The following is a 15,955-nucleotide window of genomic DNA, read 5'->3' as shown; positions in this document are numbered from 1 at the left end:
TTGTTTTTGTTGTTGCTGTCATTTTTAAACACCATTTTGTTCCCCATTTGAAACTACAAATGAATTAGATAAAATCTTTAAGTAGTGAAAAGTCAAATTGCTTTTTCACTTCCTGTTTCATCTTGTCCTAATGCTGCCCTTGGTTAGAAAAGAATTAAATATTTCGATTAGTTATGTTGCACAAGGACAGAGACAGCTCTGAAAATGGAAAGGGTGTGGTTTTGAGAGTGAGACTGCCCTGGATATGAAATTATGAGAAGCAGCTACTGTGTGCCAGACACAATGATAGATGCCATTTACACTTTGTGATTTTCACAACCCTCCTACCTAAGAAGGTAGTATTTTTAAAAATGAAGACTTGATACTCAGATAGGTGAAGTAACTAGCCTAGATGCCATATTTCTTGTCAGAAGTCAAGAGAAGCAGCTGTGACTCTACACTTCATTCCACAGGGGTCCTGAGCTATAAAGAAACCTAGGTTAGAAGGGACAGGTGATTGCAGAGTATGTGGCAAGGAGTCTGTAGAAAAAGGAATTCTACATCCAATATCCCTTTTTAAGGACTGCAATCAGGAAGAAATTATTTTTCTCTGCGTGCTATGAAATCTAAACTTATTTTAACAGAGAAGCACATGGTTACATGTGGTATTTAGGTTCCAGATACATTATTGATTGGAGAAACTTTATGAACTCGTCTGAAACACTAATCATCATTTATGATTCTATTTTTTTAGAAAGTGCATCCTAACTTAAATACAACTAGCTTACAGATATTTAGAACGTAAGCCATTCATAAATCTGGGATTGCTATATAAAGAAATTTGCTTTCAAACTTTAAATTCATAACTCACAAAGTTGATTTCAGATGTATTACTTAGATGCCTGCTTTTATGCAATTTTTATTTCATTTCCTGCCTATTTTAGGAAAAGAGATTCTCATATTTATTTATTTATTTATGTCTGTGTTTTAGAATCATTGCCTTTTTTGTATTTATGCATTTATTTCTCCTAGTTCAAACCCTTTATTTCTGAAAGATAGCAGCTTTACCAAGGTATTAATAAAAAAGATTTTAATAGTCCCAGGCAATTTGTTGTGTTCTATTCTATAGTAGAATGATGAGCAAGCTGGTTGTTAAAAACTTTGTTTTACTTTGTATACTTCATTTCGGCTGGTCTTTTTCATATTACTGATGTACCAAACCTTGGCATGGCATCTATATATAATATAATTGTATTTTTACCTAAAAATGTTTTATTTTCCAGAATTATTAAGACTTTTGCGTCAATAATAGTCAGAGCCAATAGCTAGCCATTTTATAGTCATTACCAACAGGGATGCAGTAGAAACTTTGAAAATCATTTTCGTGTGGTCGAGTGTGGGCAAAGGGCCATATATTGGGTTTTTATTTAGACCCTAATACAGAGAATTATGCAAATGTGAAAGCTCTATGCCCACCTACACACTACATTAAAGGAATATCTTAATGTTTTTTGAAAGAACTTTTTAAACAATTGCACACTTACAGAAAAATTACAAGTTAAATGTCAAGATCTTCCCCCCCCAAAATACATGAGAGCAAGTTGTTTACATGATTCTCCATTAGCCCCAAATATGTTAGTATGTATTTCCTACTGTAGGACATGGGCTACATCACTACCACTCTCCAAGTCAGGAAATGAATATTAATACATTACCACCTTTAATCATCATACTCTATTAAAGTGTTGCTTATTGTCCCAATAATGTCTTTCATGACAAAAGGAGCCAGTGCAGAATCCTGCATTGCTTTTAATTATCATTCTTTTTTCAGTTTCTTTCAAACTGGACCAGTTCTTTTTTTTTGTCATTTATAACCTTGACATTTTTAAAAATCATAGTCTCTTATTTTGTAGAAGGTCCCTAAATTTGGGTTTGTCTGATGTTTTCTTGGGATAAGATTTAGGATATGCATCTCTGGCAGAAATATCACGGAAGTGATGCTAAGTTCTCATTGCATTCTGTCAAATGGCATATAATTTCGATTCATCCCGTTACTAATAATTTTCACTTTGATCACTTGATTAGTGTGGTGTCTGCCCACCTTCTCGACTGTACAGTTATTCTTGTTTCCCCTTTGCAATTAATACATATTTTGTGTGGAGGAGGGGAGTGTTTTGAAACTATGTCGGTGTATTTCTTATTAGTCTTTCAGTTTACTCATTGATTTATTTATATCAATATGGACTCATGTTTTCCTATTTTATTCAGTGCATCAAAATTGGTTAATATTGCTTACTTTAAGGTTCAGGTTGTCTCCAGTTTGGCCAAGGGGAGCACATTCAAGATGGGTTCTGTTGTCTTTTTGACAGCGTTCTCATCATTCATTGAGTAGTTTCCTTGCTTTATGGCATAACAAGATATTTCAATCTCATCAGGTACTTTCTGTGCCCCAGCCTAGGAACCAGTCATTTCTCCAAGGAATGCCAGTTCTTTTTAATGGAAATAATACTTAGAAGACACGGTCTGGGATCTAGGTACACTCCCTGCCATAAGAGTACCACCATTAGGGTGCTGCTTTCCCCAGGCCCTCTCAGCGGGCACAGCAACACATATGCACATATGTGGTCTTATATTTCTTAATCTCTATATGTTGGAAACCATGAGTCCACACCAGTGTATCCAGTTCTAATCCCAACAGTGCAAGTTCATTCTACACATTTGTAACTCCTTTCTCTGACAGAGAGAAAACTGTCTTCTATTACCTTTAAAAATGTATTTTCTTTGATCAGTCTTCCTGAAGGCAGCCATTTTTCTATCTCCCCCAGATGGATGCTCTTTTCTCCTTGCTGGAGCTCTGACTCATTCTAGGCTGTCCCTTGCCCCGTGTGGCCACTCCTTACCTTGCTGAGGCTTACACAGCCCACATAGGCCTACGTCCTCAGGCTTTCAGTTCTCATGCCTGGCTGCCCTTTCCCTTATGCCATGTGGACACCCCCCTCAGCCCGCCTGTGCTCTGGCACCCCATGCCCAGTGCCTGTTCTCAGATGTCACCGGGCTCTGACACACTGTTCTGGGTCACTGAATGTATGGATTGTGTCCTCACAGCTCTTGGACTCTGACTCCCATGGCTGAGTCACATGCCAAATGTGTGCACTCTCCTTACTCTTTGGCTTCTGATACCTCGCATTGGGCAGCCACACCATGTAGACACTCCTCACTCTGCTTGGGCCTTGATCCCCTACACCAGACCACTCCCTGAGGAAAGATTCCCCCACGTCATCCATCTTCCCCAGCCCATTCAGGCTCTGACACCTTGTGCCTGGCAGCTCTCCTACTCACCCTCCCCATCCTGCCTGGCTGTAGCACCTTGCTCTGGCGCACCACAGCTCCCCCCACAACCCCTGGCACAGATGCCCATGTTGGAGGGCTTCTCCTAATGTTCAGTAAGGGAAGGGAAAGAAGAAGAGCCAAAAGGCTTATTAAAGTATTATCATGAAATTGTGCTCTGAAGTGTTTTATTTAGAGGATCACTTTGCTAGCTATTATAATGAAAATCAGAGCAAAAAGTAGAATTTGACGTATGAAAATCATTTTATTAGAAGTTTTTTATATTAGGTGAGTTTCTTTATATGCCCTGAACTACTTCCTTTGATTAAATACTTTAAAGCTCAAATGAGAGATCAAGAAACTAAAAGTTCTATGTCTATTCTAGGTGAAAGTGTTTTATAAACTATCAGTTTAATATCATCTTATCCTATCTATTTTCTCATATTTGATTTTGTCATTAACTATGGCACTTGTATATGAGTAGGATGAACCTTTACATATGTTCTTATATAAAGCAAAAAAAAGTTGCAAAAAGAAAAAACATAAAAATGTATAATGACCTTAAATAAACATGTTTGTAATTTGATTTTTTTTTTCTATCTTGTTTAAATAGAGGAGTCTTCATTTTGGCTTCCCTTATATGGCAACATGTGCTGCCGCCTAGTCGCCCAGCCAGCTTGTATGGCTGAGGATGCATTTGCAGGATTTCTTAATCAGCAGGTTGGAGGACTTTAAATATCCTACAATTATAGCTACAATCTAGATCTTAATATACTGGCAGTTGTTTCACCTTCTGATAATAAGTATTTTTTAAAGTCTTCTTTTAAATGACAGTTTTCTCCATGTTAGACATAGAATGATGGGTGACAGGGTTGGGGGTGAGAAGGGGGGAAGGGTGGGGTCTGATGCAGTTTAGATGGCTAAGGAGCTACCTCTCCAGGTTCCTCTGTTTCATAAGAGCAGGAACCGGATAGTCAGCAGCAGAGGACTCCTTGTGGAAGCGGATGATGACTGCTCCACACCTTTCATAGAAGGGCCTTTCTGGCAGACAGCTTTTGGCACAGTTTAGTCCTCTGGGCTTCCAAGGCTGCCTCTGTGCCACCTACTCCTGATTTATTTATAACCAAAGTTATTTATATTCAGTAAATAATTAATTATGGGCTTCAATGAATCAATAACTTTTCTTTAAAAGATTCCATTAAGAGGAGAGAAAATTTGCATTCCTATGGGGTAGTCAACATTTTCCAGTGTTCTGAGAACAGTAAGGGAAAATTATATTTTGAGTATTGAGTTATTTTTATAATTTTTTTGAGTCATTAGATGGCTTGCTGTGGAATTTAAAGCACTAAGTTTGAATAGACTAGCTTTTCTAAAACTGCATTGATTTATGATTTTATGTGTGTAAAAGTTATGTGGTAATCTTTACCTCCATTTTGCTTAATGCTTTTGAGAATTCCAAACCTTTCTTCTGTGATACTAACTTACTCTGATTTTGGACTGTTGACTTATTGCACACTAAATTAATGGGTAACTCTATCACATTTAAAAATTTTTTTAACTAATGTAACTTTGATAATTAAGTATTTTGTTGAATTTAATGATGATAAATAATGATTAAGGTCGATGGTTTCTTGAATTTTTTTTCAGCAAATGGAAGAAAGCCTGATTAGTTGGAGAAGGTTGTATTGTGTTTTAAGAGGGGGTAAACTTTATTGTTTTTACACTCCAGAAGAAATTGAAGCTAAAGTGGAACCAGCTTTGGTAGTGTCCATTAACAAGGTAAATAAAATGCTATTTTGAAAATAAAGATATAACATTTTATAAAGTTTGTTCTTTTCTGTACAATTCACATTGTTACCATTTATGGACAAAAGGGAAGGACTGCTAAAAATAGGTTAGTTCAGCGGTGCCTGGGTGGCTCAGTTGCTTAAGCTTCTACCTTCAGCTCAAGTCATGATCCCAGGGTCCTGGAATCGAGCCCTGAGTCAGGCTCCCTGCTTAGCGGCGAGTGTGCTTCTCTCTCTCCTCCCTCTTCATGCTCTCTCGCTATTTCTGTCTCTCTCTTCTAACTAAATAAGTAAAATCTTAAAAAAGATAAAAACAAAAAATAAAAAGTTAAAAATTAGTTCATAAAGATAAATTAATCTTATTTTTCCTCCATTACAGAGCTTATCTGGTAAAGGAAATACTGTATATTTCCTAAAAAAACATAGTATTGGAAATCTATACCAGTAAATAGGTTTTAAAGCAGAGAATGTAACTCCACATTAACATGATATTTAAATTTTTCATGAATTTATTTAAGAGATTATATAAACATAAATTGTTAGTTCATATTACAGTGATGCTTTTTGTAGTTAATATTCAAATGAACCCATAAAAAGACATTCCTGAGAATACTTCCTGATTTCTTATGTGATTGATGGGCAGTTGTCCAGCCTTGTGTCAGAATAGGAAAGCCTGATCCCTCCCCACCCCACCCCCTGCCATGCACACACGTGCGCACACACATGCACACACACGTACGCATGCGCACACATGCATGCACGTGCACACACATACCTGCATGCGTGCACACATGCATGCACACGCACATACATGCATGCGCGCACACATACATGCACGCGCACACACATGCATGCGCACACATACACACATGCGTGTGCACACAAGCACACACATGCATGCTCACACATACACACACATACATGCATGCGCACACAAGCACACACATGCATGCGCGCACACAAGCACACGTACATGCATGCGCACACACATACACACACACATGCATGTGCACGCACACACACTTACACCGTCATCTTGAATTTATCTTCATCTGTTATCCAAGCCTAGTATTCCCCAGCCCCCTTTTTGGCATTCCTACTCTGGAGTACTTAAAGTCATTTCTAGAGCAGAATATCATGTTTTCTCTCCATAGACTGTACTTAATTGTTTCTAGTTGTTTTACTTTGCTTGCTTGTGGAGTGATTGAATTGAAGGCAATGGTAAAGCATGAGCCATCACATCTGTTAACTGTGCATGTTCTACTTGACTTTAAATTATCTTTTGAAAAAAAAAGTTGTATGTCCTGAGAAACATATGGATACTAGGTTGCTAATCTATAAGGACTTGAGTTAATTTCTCTGATCTTTTCCAATAACAACATTTGGTCTGTTTCTATCCTGCTTTTGGAAATTATACTGCTTTTTCTTAAAGGAAATTCTTCAGTGAGACCTTTTAAATTAAGTCCACTTAATTTATCCGTTTTGTGTATCAGGAAGATTACTGCTGCTCTTAAATAATAAACCTCGATGTTACAACATGGTGAATTTATTTTGGTTTAGATAATTAGGTTTATGAAAGTATATTTTTATTATTGGAAAATTGATATAATTTTTTCATTACTTGCACGGTGTTTTGTTTTGTTTATGCAGTGTCCACTTTTCTCCACCTTAGCCTTTTGAAAATTTCAGATGTGCAGAAGAGTTGAAAGAATAGAATAATGAACAGCTGTCATTAATATTTTCCCATATTTGCTTTCTCTTTACGTAGTTTGAGATTTTTTTCAGAACCATTTGAAAATAAGTAGCAAACAGCATAACGTTTCTTCCCCAAAAACAAGGACATTTCCTTCATAACCATAATATTATTACCACACTCAAGAAATTTATTGTTGATACAATAATAATACCTAATATATAGAGCAAATTATCCCAATTGTCCCTACAGTGTTCTTGCTATTGTTTGTTTATTGTTTGATCCAAGACCCCCATCAGGGATCACAAATTGCAGCTGGTCACCATGTCGTTTGATTGTTTCCTTTTTTTTCTAAATTGGACCCATCACTCACTGCCTCTTTTTCTTTTTTTGTCTTTTATTATATTGACATTTTGGAAAAGTCCATGCCAGTCCCCACATCTGTTTTTGACTGTTTCACTAGGATTCAGGTAGATGTTTTTGACAAGAGTTCTGTGTAGATGATTTTGTCTAAACTGTTTTTCACTAGGTACCTAGGTAGTAAAAATGGAATTCTACCAATTTTTCTCTTACATGTTGTACAATAGAATATGGATAGTCCTAAAACAAATTAAAATGTAATCTAGACAAAGGGTATTTTAAAATTCATTTGTTTTATTTGAAAATAATTTTCAAGGTATTCATTTTACCATATCAGTCCTTTATGGCAGACAGAGCAGGTAAGTCAGCCCTGTTTTATAGGTATGTTATTTCTGTTTTATAAGTGAAGAAACTGACTCACAGATCAGATAGAACTTGTCTAGCTAGTAAGTAAAATTATATGGCTCACTGTTTTTCTATTTCCTTACAGACATACTGCTAGACTAGATTTGGAAGACAAAATTAGACTTTTTCCTAGCCCCATACCCACTCTGAATACGTTTTGAAAGTAAGAAATATCTCTGAAATGAGGTTGTGAGCCTGAAGCCACAGTTTCTACCTCTAGGCAATGGCGTAGACATGTGTTGAATCTTTAGCATTTAAATGTAAGAGGGCAGTTATAGTGGAACCCCTCTGTTACTGTAACCAGGGTATGTGTATTTTCTTGTCTGATGACAAGGGTGTAATTCCAGAAAAGCAGTTAACAGTGTTTACATGGCCCAGCTGAATTGACCTTTTTTCAATTGATTCATTTTTCCTTGTGGTTATAAAAGCTGAAGGCCTGGTGACTGATGTGATTCTGTAGTCAATCAGCTCCATTATTAAGATGCCTGAAGTCACCATACTTAGAAATCCCAGTGGTGGTTTCACAATTGACCATTACAAATTCACAGGAAAATGATTAATCTAGTAATTTGTATAGACTTGACCTTAGACTTGGGGACAACCATGGGCTATATTTGACCCTGAGGACTGATGACATAAATTGTCATTGTGCATGACTTTTGTCTCAAGTACAAAAGAGGATTTTAAGATTAAACCATGAGGTAAGGGTTAGGTTGAGAAGATTAATAGAATTTAGTTGCTGATCTCAAAGATTGAACTGATACCAAGGTGCAACATTCTCTAGCTTTGTGATGTTGCTGTCTTCATTTTCTCCAGGGCTGATTCCTGCCCTCTCTCTACAGCAGCTCTCCTGTTGGCAGTTCCTACTCCTACCTCAGGTTTCCCTTGAGCCCTTCCATTCACCTGAAAACTGCTCTTTAGCAGTAAATACCCTGGTTACCTTATTTAAATATGACTATCTGGGTCAAGAAATCTGTTTGTTACTTCTGTAAGCCTGGCTGCCATGTAGTTATATCTTCTATTAAAGTCATTTTTACTTATTTTTTCTCAACTTAGACAATGATTCAGATTTGTGAAGAAGTTGAAGCAATACTGGAGTGACACTCATGCCACCTAGATTCAGCAGTTACTGTTGCTGTCCAGTTTGCTTTCTCTCTAGGTGTTCTTCTTGGGGGGAGTTGAAGCTCTTTGTATTTCATTTTTAATTTGTCTTATGACGGTATAGCTTACATAAAATAAAATTCACCAATTGTAAGTGTACAATTTGATAATTTTGACAGATAATATACAGTTGTGTAATCATTACTGCAATCATTATTGGATTATAGGTTTTTTAAGCTTTTTTGGGAGAACATTTAAGTTCTATTCTCTTCACAAATTTCAATTATACAGTAGTGTCATCAACTATAGTCACTTTCAGACCTTATTTATCTTACAGCTGTGAGTCTATAAAGCCTCTTATCTACATTTTTTGCTGACCCGTTTGAACATAAGTCTCCAACATTGACACTTCATCCCCAAATACTTCAACGTGCAACTCTTAAAAATAGGAAACTCTAAAACAAAAGTGTACCTGTGTGTGAATGAAATTACAATACCATTATCACAGCTAACCAAATGAACAGTAATTGTCTTATATCATCTAATCATCCGGTCCATATTCACCATTTCCCCATTTTCCCTAAGACATCCTTTTTAGCTTTTGCTTTCAATCTAGGAATGTTCAAGGATTATGCATTCTACTAAACTGTAAATTAGGTCTAGAGGCTTGATTAGATTCATTCTTAAACATCATTTACCACCATGTTTCCTGCATAGTGACAAATACTTTATAGGGCATTCTGTTCAGAGGCACATGATGTCAGGTTGTCTCATTGTTGGCAATGTCACGTTTAATGACTGGTTAAGGTGGTGACCACTAGCTCTCTTCAGCATAAAGGTAAGTTTTCCTCTTTACTATTAGCAAGTAGTCAGTGAGGTGATAGTTTGGCACTGTGTGACTATCTTTGTCCTCCAATAGTCTTTCACGTAATAGTTTTATTACCTGATTGCCCTTGTCTGAATTGATTATTACACCGGAGATTGCATATGCTTTCTCATAATACCCCTCATTCTACATGTATTAGCTGGCATTCTTTTGTAAAGAAGGACTTTTTCTCGTCAAGTAGGAATGAATGAATCCCAGTCCCTCCTGAAAAGGCAGGGTGAAAGCTTACTGTTTTAATTACCAGTTTTCAGAGTAAGGAGTTGGTATTACTTACTGGTCTTGTACTGATATTGGCAGTGTGTATTGGAGCACTATTACTCCCTCCAGAAGAAGCAAATGGGTGTTGTGTCTGTTGTGTTCTCCCCGTACTAATGATAAACTCATAGATTTTTATTTATTAAATGTTTTAAATTACTTGGTTTTTAAATATAAGGTAGATGTTTTCATTGTTTGGCTTACTTTGGAAATATTCTAAGGGACACATGCTATTAGTATATTCTCAAATAAACAAGATCTTTGATAAATGCCAACTTGGTATTTTCTGATCTGTAGAGCAGGTAAGCACCAAATAAAACTTTTAAATAATAGTGCTTTTGTTTCAGTTTTTAGTATATTTTCAATGCTGGGGCTCTAAGATCTTTTTATGCTTAATAATGTTAAATATTAAATACAAATCAGAGTTCTTTTCTTTTGGTTGTCTTTCTTCTCTCATGATTTAGAAAATAATAATTTTGTTTAATGCCACTTTATGTAAAAACATAAATTTTGCAGTTGCTAAGGTATATATAAATAATAGTTCTGTTATTTTGATCACAGGATCTGTTCTCTAACCATAATTTTTGTTCTTCTACATGGCATTTCCTATAAAGCTAAGTCAGTTTATTAATTTTCATAGGGAGCCATCTGTGGAAAGAGTCACATGAAGGAAAGAAAAGCCTAAGCTATTCCCCTCCTCTTTTCAATCCAAATTTGAAAGGATGGTTTACTTCAAAGTGATTGCTTCAACTTCAAAAAACTTCCCTATTAATGTTCTTGAGCAAGACATTCCCAATCAGGGGTACTTAACAGAGCCACTGAATCCTCTATACATTGTAGAAAACATTTTATTAGCCAAAGTTTTATTCATTGCCAGTGGGGTGGGGAGTGGGATGGAAAAGTGGCGTGGGTCTTTGTGATCAAAAGTCTTTTCTTGATTTAAATACTGTATATCACTTCAATTTAATGAATAATAAAAGTTGTACTAAACAAATCAGTATCACTACTTGGTGTGATAGGCCTTTGTTAAATTGTCTTGAAATTGCTTTTAACCATTATGTTTGTCATGGATCCTAGCAAGCAGATTATTATGAAGCACATGGGATTTTTTTTCTGATTATGTTAGTCCTTTAATGTCTCAATGCTACCAATGATTTAGATTGTCCTTTATTAAATATAGCAAAAATAATTATTTAAACAAACCTCTTCCTTTAGGAATTTACATCTGATTTAATTGGCATAAATTGAAAATAATTATATCACACTAATACTAATCCTTCCTAATGCTTGGTTTAATTTATGGTTATGGTTTATGTATTTCAAACATTCCTTGCCGTATATTGTGAAGGTATACTTTCTTTGTCATTAGAGTATATATAAGGTCTAAAGCTTGTTTTTGGCCAGCAACATTTTGTTTTTGTTCCTGATTAACAAGACTTTAGACCAAACACCTTTCAAAGAACTCATTTATTCTTACAACATGTTTATGAGGAAGCTGTGAGTGAAATAATGTTATCGGTAGGAAAGGAGGCACTTAGTTTTTTGTACTTGTATTTTATTTTCAATTTTTGAGGGGAAAAATTTAAAGATAATCTATAAAGAGAAAGGTAGAAGTAAACCTATATCTGCCTTCACACATTGTCCCCACCATAGAATTATTTTGAAGCAAATCTTGGAGACTGTATGATTTAACTTGTAAATATAACAATTATCATACTTTAGAAAAATAGTCATATGTATAGTCAATCTATCATCAAAATTTCAGTGTTCAAATTTCCCAGTCTTGTAATTTTTAAATTCGTTTTTGAATCAGGATTTTGAAATAGGGTTATATATTGCAGTTAATTGATTTGGTCATTTAAATCTCCAAATCTGTTGGAATGCTCTAGCACTCTCGTGTGCTTTCTCTCTCTCTCTCTCTCTCACACAGACACACATATACACACCCACACACTCTCACACACACAATTTATTGAAGAAATTCGGTCATGTATCCTACAGAGTTTTCCATAGTCTGGATTTTGTTGCTTGCATCTTTGAGTTGTCTTTTTCCTTTTCCCTTCTATTTTTGGCTGATTTAGGTTGGTTAGTAACAATATGTCTTAGGAAATATTTTGTACTTTTATTGGGAGGCATTTAAAGTTTTTTTTTTTTTTTTTTTTAAGAGAGAGAGAGGGCGTGAGTTGGAGGAGGGAGAGAGAGTCTGAAGCAGACTCTGCACTGAGTGTGGAGCCTGACCTGGGGCTTGGTCTCACCACCACAAGATCATGACCTGAGCTGACACCACGAGTCTGAGGCTTGACCAATTGAACCACCCAGGCACCCCATATTGGGAGGCATTTAATATGTCTGAGTCTTCTATTCATATTAACATTCACAGATGAGCATTGCTTAGATCCTTTATTTCATTAGGGATTGCAAACTGATGATATTTTAATATTCTTCATTTATTAGCTGGGAAACTTCTACTTTATCAGCTATTTGCTTGAGGTACAATTCTTATAGGGAAGACAGAATAAAGACTTTAACTAGTTACCAAAATAGTGAGGTAGTTCCCTTAGAATCCTTAAAAAGTGACAAATGAGTTCATTTTTAAATATCATTATGAATTTATAGATTTAAAGATATTTCCTGCATCAATCCATTACCGTTCTTATTGACATCAGATGGTCCCATCTTTGTCTACTGGAAGCCTCTTCAACTTGGCTCCTGAGTCCTTTTGATACAACCCTAGTAATCTTTGATTTCTGGTGGGAGAACATGTTCTAGGATTATCCTGTACATTTCCTGGCCCAGGCTGAGAATCAGCCATCTCTGTAAAGAGATCTGGTTCCTTTTAGCAGGAAAGAGTATTTAGAAACCATAATCTGAGTACATAGTAGCCTTTTAAAGATCGTGTAGTCAAAAAGTAAGGTAAGAAACAGTTCATAAATCTAGTCCTGACTTAGTAATTTTCCATTATCACAGAAATCAAGAGGTTGAAGTACAGTCTTAATTCAAAATAAGGAATAACCTAAAAGAAACTTTCCTTTGATTTCAGAGTTAACTGTATTTTGTTACAAAATTGACTTCTCAGATTATATTTTTATTGACTACACTTGGCCTTCTCTGAGTACCCACTATCTCATGCAGTGGAAGATTGCAGTTCGGTATGTAATAACTGACAGAGTAGATCCAGCTGAGGATTAAAATTTCAGAGTGAATAGTCTCAGATCTATCCACAAAGCAATAAAAGTTGACTGTAAAACCTCCCAAATCAGGGGCGCCTGGGTGACTCAGTCAGTTAAGCTTCTGCTTTCGGCTCAGGTCATGATCCCAGGGTCCTGGGATCAAGCCCCACATCAGGCTCCCTGTTCTGCCAGGAGCCTGCTTCTCCCTCTCCCTCTGCCCACCTCCCCACTTGTGATTTCTCTCTCTCTCTCTCAAATAAATAAATGAAATCTTAAAAAACAAAAACAAAAAACCCCTCCCAAATCATCTAAATGGTTTGGGCAGAAAACTCTGACTTTGGATAGAAAACTGATTTCGGAACATCAGTGTCCTCATCTATAAAGAGTAGGATTAGGGTCATCTCTGGGATCGGAGTCTGTCAACCTACAACTGTCATTACTGAGTTGTTCTCCTATCTCATTCACTTATTTTTCAAATATATTTCAAATACAGTGAGTGACAGATAATATTTTAGGCGGCTGAAGTAGGGGGAGCGAAAATACCCAAGCTTCTTGCTTTCATACCCTAAAATGCACCTTGTGTTTTCTAATCCATTCTTTGTTTGAGAAGTGCAGTTTTAAGCACTCTTATTGATACTTTGTCCACAATGAAAAACAACTTGCATAGACTTTCTGACATTATCAGAAACTTTATTTGTTTAATGACTTTTTCTTTGACATGGAGTTTTTTGGTTGAAAAACTTCCCATTAGTTAAATTATGCTAAAATATAGTAAGTTAATTCAAATGGTCTATTTTGTGTTTCATTTGCACCCGTTAAAAGCTTCTCATGTTTTATTTTTTTTAACTTTTTATTTATTTATTCATGAGAGACAGAGAGAGAGAAAGAGAGGGGCAGAGGGAGAAGCAGGCTCCCAAGGAGCAGGGAGCCTGATGCGGGACTCGATCCCAGGACCCTGGGATCATGACCTGAGCCGAAGGCAAACGCTTAACCATCTGAGCCACCCAGGCGCCCGCTTCTCACGTTTTAAAAATTTAGTGGTATTTATGGTTCTCAGAGTTAATGGAGTGTATAATGTATAGTATTTTTATATTATTGCATTATATCCTCTTAGAAGGATATAAATGATCCAGTTCGTCAGATTTTCTACATAGCTGTTTTCATTTGAAATGGTATCTTGGTGTTATTAAAAATGTACATATTCATCTGTAAAAATCACACTTTCCTTATTTAAAAGTTGAATCCATTTTAATCCTATATACAAAAGGTAGTCAGAAATTTGTATTAAGATAGATTTGGATGGAGGGAAGCACAATTTCAACAACAGCAATACTTCATATTTCATTGTTTGTTTTTTTTAATACTAACAGCAAGGAGGGTTCTCTTGCCCTCCTCCCCCACTGAGTCAGCCTTCAATAAATCTTATTGAGAGCATATTAAAGATTCTTCCTAGAGCTTAAGTCATTCTCTGCTAGTGATAATAAGCTTTCTATTTAAAGAGATGGATTATATGCATTTTCAGCCTCCAAGGATGCCATTTAGGGCACCATTTTGTTTTTATATTGTATAAATAATTACTTAAAAGAGTTAATTCACAAAGTTCATTACCATGGCATAGGAATGTAAAAAGACCCTGTTCTTTTAGATTACAATGTTGACCATAAGTCCATTATAACCCTCTGAAGACATTCACATTCCTACATTTTAAAATTGACAGGATAGACTGTCTCTAAGATGGTTACCAAATCCTTACCTTTTGTGATGCTCAAAACTTTCAAAGTTATGTTGCTACTTCATGCAGCATACATTTTTTTCTCATGTGATTCTTGAATAAGAATTCCTTCCTTCAGGAAAGAACTTCTGTAGTATAAGTCCCTTCCTATCTGCAGGGGATATGTTCCAAGACCCCTAGTGGGGGCCTGATACTGTGGATAGTACTGAACCTGTGCTATGCTGTTTTTTCCTATACATACACAGTTCTGATAAAGTTTAACTTATAAATTGGGCATAGTAAGATATTAACAACAGCAACTAATAGTAGAATAGAATAATTCTAACAATATATGTAATAAAGGTTATGTGAATGTGGTCTTTCTGTCTCTCAGAATACTTTGTTGTACTGTACTCACCCTTCTTGTGATGATTGGAGATGGTAAAATGCCTGAGTGATGAGACAAAGTGAGGTGAATGACGTAGGTGCTGTGACGTAGCTACTGCTGACCTTGGGACCATATGTCAGAAGAAGGATCATCTGCTTCTGGACTGCAGTTGACTGGAGGCAACTGAAACTGCAGAAAGTCACAAACTGAGGATGAGGGGGAGCTGGTGTATATGGTGTTCACCTGCCCGTAGTCACCCATTCTTCAGGGAATTTACAGTGTTTCTTTGTAACTCTTTGCTACTTCTGTAACGTCCACATAGACATCATTATATGTGTATGTTGGTTTTGGGGTATGACTATACATACAATCTCTCTTCACTCAATACTGAAAGAAATGAGGAATTTCTTCTCATTCCCAATCAGCTTTTGTAACTGCCAGCTAACTACTCTTCTACACACACTACAGTAGGTTTACACATATGAGTCTAGACCTGTTCAACCCGGTCAGGAGCCACTAGGCACCAGTGGCTGTTAAGCACCTAAAATGTGCCTGGTCCAAATGGAGATGTGCTGTAAGTTTCAAATAGAGACTGGATTTTGGAGACTTAGTATGAAAAAGAGTGTAAAATATCTCAAAAAATGTTTTTTGCTCACATGTTAAACTAATATTTTGGATGTGTTGGTTACATAAAAACATGATTTTAAAATAATGTAACAATTAATACATAATGATTTTCACCAGTTTCATTTTACCTTCTTAATGTGGTTACTAGAGACTCTTAAATTACATATGTGGCTCACATATTTCTAATGGACAACACTGCTCTAGAATAACATCAGTCATTATCCAAGCAGCCAAATCCCTATTGTTGCATAAATAGATAGTTGTAT

General features: G+C 36.2%; 1 protein-coding gene and 1 long non-coding RNA gene across 6 annotated transcripts in view; one reads left to right on the top strand and one right to left on the bottom strand.

Annotated features, from left to right (window-relative positions):
• The window catches only part of LOC113923874, a 47,815-nt gene extending 44,830 nt beyond the window's left edge, over positions 1-2,985 (bottom strand). Inside the window, exon 1 of the long non-coding RNA XR_003520443.2 lies at positions 2,742-2,985. This is a non-coding gene — a long non-coding RNA (uncharacterized LOC113923874). The remainder of the gene's footprint in view (positions 1-2,741) is intronic.
• RTKN2 (rhotekin 2) overlaps positions 1-15,955 on the top strand; it is an 83,786-nt gene that overhangs the window by 57,207 nt on the left and 10,624 nt on the right. For all 5 annotated transcript variants that reach the window (XM_027597086.2, XM_027597084.2, XM_027597085.2 and 2 more), the window contains 2 exons: positions 3,920-4,026; positions 4,954-5,085. In XM_027597086.2, coding sequence (XP_027452887.1) covers positions 3,920-4,026; positions 4,954-5,085 — 239 coding nt within the window. The remainder of the gene's footprint in view (positions 1-3,919; positions 4,027-4,953; positions 5,086-15,955) is intronic.

The sequence above is a fragment of the Zalophus californianus genome, chromosome 15, assembly GCF_009762305.2.
Source record: "Zalophus californianus isolate mZalCal1 chromosome 15, mZalCal1.pri.v2, whole genome shotgun sequence".
NCBI classification, from domain to species: domain Eukaryota; kingdom Metazoa; phylum Chordata; class Mammalia; order Carnivora; family Otariidae; genus Zalophus; species Zalophus californianus.
The sequence above is the reverse complement of the archived record's forward strand: the minus strand, read 5'-3'. Positions and strand labels throughout refer to the sequence as shown.